At 31.0% G+C, this 11,270-nt stretch overlaps 1 protein-coding gene across 1 annotated transcript; it reads right to left on the reverse strand.

Moving 5' to 3' along the window:
- Positions 1-4,081: 4,081 nt before the first annotated feature.
- On the reverse strand, positions 4,082-10,904 carry LOC117180794. Its single transcript, XM_033373302.1, has 3 exons — positions 10,680-10,904; positions 6,221-6,332; positions 4,082-4,377 (listed from the first exon to the last, which is right to left on the reverse strand). Exons 1-3 carry the CDS (start codon positions 10,744-10,746, stop codon positions 4,152-4,154), a joined length of 405 nt encoding a protein of 134 aa, XP_033229193.1. The 5' UTR covers positions 10,747-10,904; the 3' UTR covers positions 4,082-4,151.
- Positions 10,905-11,270: the final 366 nt, after the last annotated feature.

An 11,270-nucleotide genomic window follows, 5' to 3' on the forward strand; every position in this document is an offset into this window, starting at 1 on the left:
GTCGAACACGAGGTAGTTTAAAACGTTTTCTATGAGAACTTTTTAAGAATTTAAATTTAGTGAATAATGAAAACTTTTCCAAATGGTCAGTCGACGACTCGGGTGCACCAGGTCGCGCCCCAGGTATCTTAGCACGTATTCTACGAAAACTTTCTTAAAAATTAGATTGTGTCAACAGCCAAAATTACTCAAAATTGTGTGTCGACGATCGGGTGCGCCAGGTCGAACACGAGGTAGTTTAAAACGTTTTCTATGAGAACTTTTTAAGAATTGAAATTTAGTGAATAATGAAAACAATTCCAAATGGTCAATCGACGACTCGGATGCACCAGGTCGCGCCCCGGGTATCTTAGCACGTATTCTAAGAAAACTTTCTTAAAATTTAGATTGTTTCAACAGCCAAAATTACTCAAAATTGTGTGTCGACGATTCGGGTGCTCCACGTCGAACACGAGGTAGTTTAAAACGTTTTCTATGAGAACTTTTTAAGAATTTAAATTTAGTGAATAATGAAAACAATTCCAAATGGTCAATCGACGACTCGGATGCACCAGGTCGCGCCCCGGGTATCTTAGCACGTATTCTAAGAAAACTTTCTTAAAATTTAGATTGTTTCAACAGCCAAAATTACTCAAAATTGTGTGTCGACGATCCGGGTGCTCCAGGTCGAACCCGAGGTAGTTTAAAACGTTTTCTATAAGAACTTTTTAAGAATTTAAATTTAGTGAATAATGAAAACTTTTCCAAATGGTCAGTCGACGACTCGGGTGCACCAGGGCGCGTCAGGTATCTTAGCACGTATTCTACGAGAACTTTCTTAAAAATTAGATTGTTTCAACAGCCAAAATTACTCAAAATTGTGTGTCGACGATCCGAGTGCTCCAAGTCGAACACGAGGTAGTTTAAAACGTTTTCTATGAGAACTTTTTAAGAATTTAAATTTAGTGAATAATGAAAACAATTCCAAATGGTCAATCGACGACTCGGACTAAAAATTGTAAGTCGACGATCCGGGTGCACCAGTTCTCGTAGAACACGTATTGTACTCCTTGGTGCTCGATCTGATGTACCCAGATCGTCGACTTACAATTTTCAGTAACTTTGGTTGTTGGAATAATCTAAATTTTGAAAGAGTTCTTGTAGAATACGTGCTAAATTATCTGGGGCGCGACATGGTGCACCCGGGTTGTCGAATGATCGTTTTAATTTGTTTTAATTCTTCACAAAATTTAAATTTTTCAAAAGTTCTCGTAGAATCAGTATTTAACTATCTTGTGCTTGACCTGGTTTACCTGGATCGTCGACTCACAATTTTTAGTTACTTTGACTGTTGAAACAATCTAAATTTTGAGAAAGTTATCGTAGAATACGTGTTATAATACCGGGGCGCGACCTGGTGCACCCGGGTCGTCAACTAACCATTTGGAACTGTTTTCATTATTCACAAAATTTAAATTTTTAAAAAATTCTCGTAGAATACGTATTAAATTATCTGGTGCTCGACCCGCTACACCCGGATCGTTGACTCATCATTTTAAGTAATTTTGGCTGTTGGAACAATCTAAAATTTAAAAAAGTTCTCGTAGAATACATGCTAAGCTACCTGGGGCTCAACCTGGTTCACCGGGGTCGTCGCCTCACCATTTGAAGTTATTTTCATTATTCACCAAATTTAAATTTTTTAAAAGTTCTCGGAGAATACGTATTATACTACCTGGTGCTCAATCTGGTGCATCCGGATCCACGACTCACTAATGGTAGTTATTTTGGCAATTGGCACAATTTGAATTTTTTTAAGTTCTCGTAGAATATGTGCTAAACTACCTGTTGTGCGACCCAGTGCATCCGGATAGTGAACTTACCATTTAGAGACGTGGCGGCTTTTGGCGAACCTAAGATTTTCTTTTGTAATGCAAGCTCATTTTCTCTGACACTTACATGTTCTTAAGAATATTAATTTTTGTTTAGCGTGTCCTAAGCATGGGAAACGGACAGGAGCAAGGCTTGTGCCTGTTGCCATTCAGCCGTGACCCATGCTTTAGCCAGATATTTCCAAGTGTCTTGCCATGCTTGAGCCATGCAAATTTTTTTCATGCGGTCTTTTTCAATAATAAATTATTTCCAATATAAATTAACAAACATGTTAGCACTTTTCCTAGTTTGCAAAGTCATTAGTAAAAAATATTCTTCATTTGAACGCTCAGAACTTCAACCACATATATTTATGATGTTAGTTATTAAGTTTTCAAATGTGGCCAAATTTTAGCCCCCGGAATTTTCGAAAATAAGTAAAATATTGCTGTAAAATATTACTAAATACATATTTTTTTATTTAATATATTCTCTAATTGCCAACTTTTGAGGTCAAATAACATATTGTTGAAATCGTTATAATTTGCAGATTCCGAATATTATATTTATAAATTACTAAGTAATAAATTGACCAAACGCTATATTCAGCCTTTTATTCCTCATTAGGTACACAGGACTCCCAGTAACCAGGATCGACGGCAGCAGTTCGGCTGAGTGAGGGGAAGCCGTGTGGTGGGGGAACCATTCACAGGTACCCAGGGTGGAATTGACCATCACCCAACTTATCAACACAATAGAAACATTTTTGTCTTCTATGGATAAAGAAGTTGAGGTTGGAGAAATTAGAGACCATCTCATTTGTAGAAAAGTAATAATAAAAATCAACGCATATGCAAATGATATTGAAATTGTAGATGGAACTTTCCGTCTTTATTTGTATTTATATTTGCATCGTGATCATTTCACGAGCACTTCGCTTTCTCATAGAAGAAGCATTCGTGTTTTTTTAAATAATAGACAAAGTAAAGTTTTCATCTTGATCAATTTAAGAATAGAAATTTACAACTACAAAAATTACAAATTAATACAAAAAAATTAAATACAATGAATAATCAGATAAATCAAATTTTGTATTTAAAATTGTAATTTTTCGAGCTGGAAAAGGGAAGGGGGGAATTCATTCGCACCCAATCCCTTCCCCAGTTTTATGCTAAGTTAATTCAAGGGCATGCGATACTTAGAAAATTGTCGATTTTATCAGTTTTAGGTTCCACCGGATTTTTTTCGAGAATAATAAATATTTTTTCTTAAAAATTTGGGAAATGATAGCGAACATGCTAAAGGACGTCCCAACACACTTTTTTTGTCGGTTAATTCAAGAAAGTTTTAATTATGCAAAATGTGATTAATTTACTTAGCGCTCAGGAAATAGTATCGATTTTTTCAGTGTTAAATTCCCGGCTTTTTTCCTAGGATAAGAAATATTTTGCCTTCAAAATCTGGAAAATGATAGCGAACATGCTAACGGACGTCCCCACACAGTTTTTTGTGTGTTTTTTTTATCAATATTTTTTGATATTGCTAACAACGTGCGTTAATATTTCGAGGTTATGTGTGTTACAATTCACCCGAGCGTTACTTCCAAACTACACAATATTTTTGGACGAAAACTTTGGACTTACAAATAAACATAGTAACTAATCTCCCGGAACTAACCTTGTTTGCAGGCAATCAAAAACGTTTATTTCATAAATAATTTCCAGATTATCGGAAAGGCAGAGATGAAAAACGACGTAACCTCAAAATAATGCATATGCATAACATTTTCATTTAACAGAATACAATTTTTTGCTATTATCCCTCAAGAAAGTGTCCGGGGACGTCCGTTATGATATTTTATAGCATCTCCGAATTCAGTGTTTAAAAATTTTCATTTTTGTGGAAAAAGCCGGGGAAACTGTATCACATGCCCTTAAGCTTAAAGTTGAAAATTTTTAATTTATTTATTATCTTTGTTATTTATAGTTTATTTTTTGACTGTGCAAATTTAAAAAAATGAAGTACTTTATATTTCCATAATTTTTTACGATTGATTTACTAAACTTTACGGTTTGTACTATTAACCAAATTTAAAAATGTAAATAAAAAATTTAATTCTTACTTAGAATGCATAGACATTTTTTCGTGATTATTTTATATTTAATTTAGGGTTAAAAGCAATATTACATTAATTATTAAGTCTAAAATTCTTTATTTTTCATAATTTGAAATACATTTTTTATTCTGATCATGGCCTATTTGTTCCTATATTTATGTAATAATCTCCGAATTTGTAGTTCTTAAATTTTTAAACTTTTTAAAAGGTTCCGATACTCGTCGCTGCAACAACAATTTGCAATTAACTTGTGTTCGCGACACGAATTTGAGTGCAGGAAACTGCAATCTGCAAGTCTGCACTGATGGGGTAATTCGTGGATGTACGGGTCGGTACAGCAACAAGCGTCATGTAATAATTTTTCTCCGCAGTATGAGTACACTGAACTGTCACATAATGGACACCTTTGTCTGAAAAAAATTATTATTTAATATTTATTGTTATTTTAAATATATTTACCTTTCGAGACCAAGATATTATTACAGGGATCACAGTCATTCCCCTATTATCCTGTGTATTCCTTTTTTTCCCCTTTTTTCTCCCGTTCTCGAAAAACTTGCACTTTTCTCTTTAAATATACTACATTTGAAAATTCAATATTTGTATTACGCGGAAATTCTCTGATGTTTAATTTTTTTAATTTACAGAATTGCTTATTATAGTTAATCGAGCGGTTGAAAGCTTGACCGATGGGGTCTACACTCACTTCTGACTTCAAGATACTTTAGGATATTTCAGTCACTTCAGAAGACTCACTGGCTTCAAGAGAATTCAAGTGACTTCATGGGAATTCAAATTACTTCTGATATTTGAGAAGATTGCAAGTGACTTAATGAGAATTCAAGTGATTTCAAATGAACTAACATGATTTTAAGTGACTACGTTTTTTCATGAGACTTCATGTGACTTCATATGAATTCAAATGATGTCCGATATTTCAGAATATTTAAAGTGACTTCAAGAGATTTTAAGTAACTTCAAGAGATTTCAAGTGACTTCATGTGCATTCACGTAAATCATGTGAATTCAAATGATTTCAGATATTTCAGGGGATTTTAAGTTACTTCAAGATGATTCATTCAAGTGATTTTAAATTAATTGAAATGATTTCAAGTTACTTGACGAGACTTCATGAGACTTCATATGACTTTTTGTGAATTCAAGTTACTTCAGATATTTTAGAATATTTCAAGTAACTTCATGTGGATTAAGTGATTTCAGATGTTTTAGAAGATTTCAAGTGACTTCATGAGAATCCAAGTAAGTTCAAAATGAACTAAAATGACTCCAGGTAACTTCAAGAGGATTCAAGTAACTTCAAGTGACTTCAAGTGACTTCGGGAGAAATCAAATGATTTCAAATGAATTTAGGTAATTTCAAGTGAATAAAGTTAGTGACTTTAAGTAAATTCAAGTAACTTAAAATGACTTTAGATATTTTAAGAGATTTCAGGAGATTTTATGATATTTCATTAGAAATGTACTTCTAACTTCGCGTGTTAACAACCCCTCGTAATTAATTTAACCTTTCAAAATTCATATACAAATTTTAATAATTGATTTATTAATCATGATGAAAATAATCAAATAAATATGTACTAAAACAATTTAAGGATTTATTTATAAATAAACAAAACACAATATATTGTAAAGAAAATGTCACTATACACGTGCAACTAGTTTGAAGTCCTGAAAACTAAATTTCTTTAAAAATAAGCACTGTTAAAAAAAACTAGAACCTGAAATAGTACCAATAAACTATTTACAAAATTTTTATATCAAATATTTCAAACTAAAATATTTAAGATTTAAATTAAACGTTAAATCTTAAATTATTTTTTCGAATGAAATAACAATTCTTGGAAATAATTATGTAATTAGACTTATAAGTATCACGATTTAATTTATCACGGCGGTATTTTTTAAAAGAAAAAATGATCTTGACTTCTTATAAAAAGATTATTTCTTATTTTCTACATGTAAAAATAAATCTTTTATCTTTATTATATTTTCCCTTTTTGCGAAAAAATGACGCTATTTTCTCTTTCCTGAGCTCCTTTTGCGCTCTGATTCCTGTTATAATTATTATTCTTAATAAATTTATCAATTCATTTTTGTGAGAAAATGTACACTTCAATTGAATGTAAATCGCAAATAAAATATATTTAATGTATATAGTCAAAAAATAAAGTGAATTCATGTTTAAATAATTGATTGGAATATGACAATATATAAATTTGTATTTTAACTTACTGAAATTGAGAGGGTGCATATCTTCTGTACACCTGCGCCGGTACAAGTTTTTCAAGGAAGGAAATTGCCCCTAGCTGCCAGCCACCTTCTATACTCTTCGAGATTTGATCGTCTATATTTTCAGGGGCATGAAATAAAATTGATTATTTCTCCAAAAATAATGCTAAAGGATTCGGGCCCCTAAGAATATACTACACTTTATACTGTTTGAAAAGTTGGGTAGCCTGCCTCAAGGATCACACATTTTTAAATCAAAATTTCTATTAAATTAGTAAAAATATTTTACAAATACAACTTCTATTCAAATCTGTGAAAGCATTATAATAAACTTGAGGATATGTTTTATTTTTATAACAATTTTACTAATATCAATTTTTATATTAATTGTGTTAATCGATTATGGAAACCGTTTGTAAAAAAGGGACCTAAGTAGTATAGTGTTATGGCCAAAATGAAAGTAAATACCATACAATTCTTTTTGATACGTAAGAAAATTTTTAATCTTCTGAAATTAACTATTTTAAAAAAGTGTTCAAAATTGTATCATTATCTATCATATGCATTAAATATTGAAGAGTCTTCAATTTCAAATCTAAAAAATTTTTTATTTTATTGTAAATCTTCAAAAGGAACTTTTTTTAACTTGAAAATTACATACTTTTAAAATATAAATTTTGCAAATTGAATAAATTTCAAATGTATTTTTTTCAACATAAAATAAATTTTTAATTTTAACTCTTCGAAATTGTAGAAATTTGTATTGTAAATATTTAAAAATAAATTATTTTCAGTTTTAAAAATTTACAAATAATAATTAAGCAAGTTTTAATGTTTACAGTTCAATGTTCTGTAATTATATAATGATTCACATCTGCCAATTCTTTAATTTGGAAGATTTGTGATTTTAAACTTTTGATGTTCAAAGTCCTCCAAATTAAAATATTTTGATTGATACATCTTTTCAAAATGGAAGAATCTTAAATTGCAAACCTTGAAAATTGTAGAAGCATCCAGTGTAAATCGTCAAAATTGAACTAGATATCGAAGAACGGTAAAAAATATTATTTATTTTATACTGTAAACATCTTAATTTAATGAATGTTCAACCGTAAATATTACGAATTGAGGAATTTTTAATAGCAAATAGTTAAGATTTAATAATTTTGCATTGTGATCTTATCAAATTAAAAACTGAACTAAATGAGAAAAACCATCAGTAAACAAAAATACAACCTGAATTATAAACTGTTATTTCATTGTCAAAAACGGTTCTAAGTATAGTGAAAAATAAAAAATCTGCCCGCTTTGCGGTCAAACTCTCGGCGCGCGCCGCGCGCGCGGCTCGCAAATTTGAGCGCGCCTTGGGCGCGCGACTGTGGTTTCTCACACTTCGCGCTCTATAATATATTTATCTCGCGCTTGATATTGTATTTACCTCGCGCTACGTGCTCGATTTTTCTGCACAGACTTTTTAAAACTAAAGATGAAAGTATCGACAATAGTGATTTGGTGATTGTGAATTCTCTTTTGTTAAAGCTTCTTTGGCTTTAACGAACACATTCTCATCACGTATCTCGTGCTTCCCACTCGAGTTTATCCCGGATATTTTATATAATTCCCATAAATGTATATTATTATAATTCGTAACTTGCATTAGTATTAAAACATGCGAAATTTCATTGTTCCGTTTAAAAAAATGCGCAATCTTTTAAAAAAATGTGGTTATTCAACGTTTTATTGCAACTTTTGTCGGTTTTCCATAAACTGAATTTGCTGATTTCCAATGTTTTCTTTTTAACTTCTAAATGAAATGTATGCACACACACACACACACACACACATATATATTTTTTGAAAATGCATTATTATATTTGAGACTATTTTAAATACTGTGAAAGTGTTGCATTAAAAAATCTAACTTTTAGATCTTCCATTATTTTGTATGCTGTCAGAATTTATTTTTTGATTTATCAAGAAAATTCAAAAAGTTGTTATGACAACCTTCTAGGGCATTTAGAAATCACACTTTTTCTTCTCTTGTCATTCTTTCATATCGTCCGTTAATTGGCTTAAAAGGTTCATTTTCGTGTGTTTTTTTGAATTTTGAAAATACTATAACTCTCATAATTTCTAATTTTATGAAAAAAGTCATCAGATAAATTGTTCGACTTTCTAAATACTATGAATATACATACAGAGAATTCTTGAATTTTGAAAAAATGGTATCAAAAATATTCAAAAGGCGCTCACTGTTTGAATTTTTACCCATGATGGCTGGCTAACGAACTTAAGTTTTAGTTTAGGACATTTAAAGAATGTACTAGAGGCCAATCTAATAGAATTATTTTTTCAAAAGTAAAAAAAATATCGTGCTGACAGACAGACAGGCATCAATACATACAGACAGACCGCAGACATACATATTCGTAACAACCTATTCTTCGGATTTAGGAGGTCTCAAAACGTGGGCATTTGACAAAAACTAGGGAGAGGGGGCGAGTTGTTAAATTTTACAGATGTCTGATACCTTCTCTGATGAGAAAGTAAAAAATGTTTGTCTTATTTTTTTCCTATCTTGCATAGTTTGACCGCATAATGCAATTTTTTATTTTTAATTAGTTATCGTACGGTTAAAATTTGAATTTTTCGAAAAAATTCAAAAAGTTAATATGATAATCCTGTAGGGCTATCGAAAAGAAACATTTTTCTTTTCAAGTACTATGAACGACTGTACACAGAATTTTCGGGTCTTGAAAAAATGTGTACTCTAAAATTTTTTAAATGGGCTCATTTTTAGTATTTTTATCCAAAATGTCTGACTAGCGAACTTGGCATTTAGCTTAGGACACTAAAAGGATGTACCAAAAGCCAATCTAAAAGATTAATTTTTTCAAAAGTTATTGTGCTCACAGACAGACAGAGAGATATAAAGACAGACATGACGACAGACAGGCATACAGATAGACACATTCGTAAACACCTGTTTTTCGGATTCAGGGGGTCTCAAAACGTGGAACTTCTGACAAAAACTAGGGAGGTCAAATTTTTTGAATCTCCACACACGAGACGAAAAAGAAATTAAAAGACGAAAGTAGTGGTAAGAAACTGCCCACGCAGCAGGCATATTTTTTTACTGTTAATCACGTTTTTCATAATTAAAGCCAAAACTACGCATTCTATCAAAAAGTGGTTAATAACAAATTTGTAGATCTTTTTCAAATGCACAATTTTGGTGTATTTATCTTTTACTGTATTTTGCACAGTTTGGCCGAAAAATGTAATTTTTGGATTTTTCATTATTTTGAATGCTGTCAGAATTTATTTTTTGATTTATCAAGAAAATTCAAAAAGTTGTTATGATAATCTCGTTGGGCATTCAAAAAGCAACATTTTTCTTCTCTTCACTTTTTTTCATCTCGCGCGTTCTTTGGCATAAAATGTTCATTTAAGTGTGTTCTTTGGAATTTGTTAACTGCTATAACTCTGGTAATTTTTGATTTTTTTTTTAATAAGTCATCAGGATAAATTGTTCGTCTGTTTGAATACTATGAATATCCGTACAGAAAATTTTGGAAATTTGTTAAAAAAATAGCCTCAAAAATTTTCAAAATACGCTCACTTTTTGAATATTTATCCAAAATGGCTGGCTAACGAACTAGACCTTTATTTTAGGACACTCAAAGACTATAACTAAAGGCCAATCCAATCCGTCAATTCTTTCGCAAGTATCGTGCTGACAAATTAAAAATCTACAGACACACAGAATACACACACAGACACAGCCAGACAGACATACATATTCGTAAAAACCTGTTTTTCGCATTCAGGGGGTCTCAAAACGTGGACATTTGACAAAAACAGGGGGGGGGGGCAAATTTTACACAAATCTAATACCTTCTCTTGATGAGAATGTAAAAATGTTGTTAAATGTCGCTAATAAAAGAGGTTAAGAAAGTTAAAAAATTTTCTATATGATTCAAATTTTGCCGTTATAACTTCTAAAGTCAAAACCTCGGACAAACTCGTAAAATAAATGAGGATTCAGTAAAACTAAAAACTATGCAGAAATAAAAGTAAGTTGAAAATTGTGTTTTATTTTTCAAAAACGCAAACAGAATATGCATCGTTGAAAAGAGATTTCAGCAGAAATATTATGTTTATGTTAGATCCATTTTCCTCTGTAAGGAATTTTTTTGGCAATTTTGATTGAAATTAAGCTTTTAAATTCAGTAAGGTTTTAGTAGAGTTTACGAACCCGATTTTAATGTTTATTGACTTTTTAGAATTTTGCTCATAATTTTGTCTAAATTTTAAAATTTTGCTCATAATTTTGTCTAAATATTTCAATAGAAGGTTTCGGAAAAATATTACAAACCTTTATAAGAATGGTATGTTTGTAACTTGAAAGGAATAAGAAGTATTGAGAACAGTTTGTTTTAATTGGAATATTTTTACTTACCATAATTTTCTGCGAAACAGACGGTGACGATAGCACTCAGAAGTATCAATTTTCTGAAAACAGACATCTTTTCACAAGCAAAAAACTAAACTGCCGGTAGGTTGTCTTGAGTTAAAATATTTTCGAAATTGATTCTGATATTTGGCTCGTTTCTGGCCTACGCTTAACATCACCCACGGATTTCCTTACAAGGAATATCTTTCCAAAGGATCCTGCAAGAGGCTTTCTATGTGGATTGGCGAGTCCGTTATTCATAACTGAAAATCCTCCTCTTTTCTACATGGAAACTTGAAACAGGCTCACGCTCGAAAAAACATTTTAACTACATGTAAATTTATAACTTTTAATGCAGAAAAATGTGATCTTATACACGTTTTTTCACTTTCAGGTAGAAAAAATCTCGAAAATTATATAACTAAAATTAATTTTAAAATATTTATTGCAATCATTTTTGTGTTTATTTACGTTTTAAAATTTTTTAAATAATTAATCGAGCCAGCCATCAAACCAATTTTTGAAGAAAGCCAATTTTTCACATTTTCAGCAGCTTTTACTATTATCTACCATTTTTAAATATTTTCAAAATTCCAT

Source organism: Belonocnema kinseyi, chromosome 9 (genome assembly GCF_010883055.1).
Source record: "Belonocnema kinseyi isolate 2016_QV_RU_SX_M_011 chromosome 9, B_treatae_v1, whole genome shotgun sequence".
NCBI classification, from domain to species: Eukaryota; Metazoa; Arthropoda; class Insecta; order Hymenoptera; family Cynipidae; genus Belonocnema; species Belonocnema kinseyi.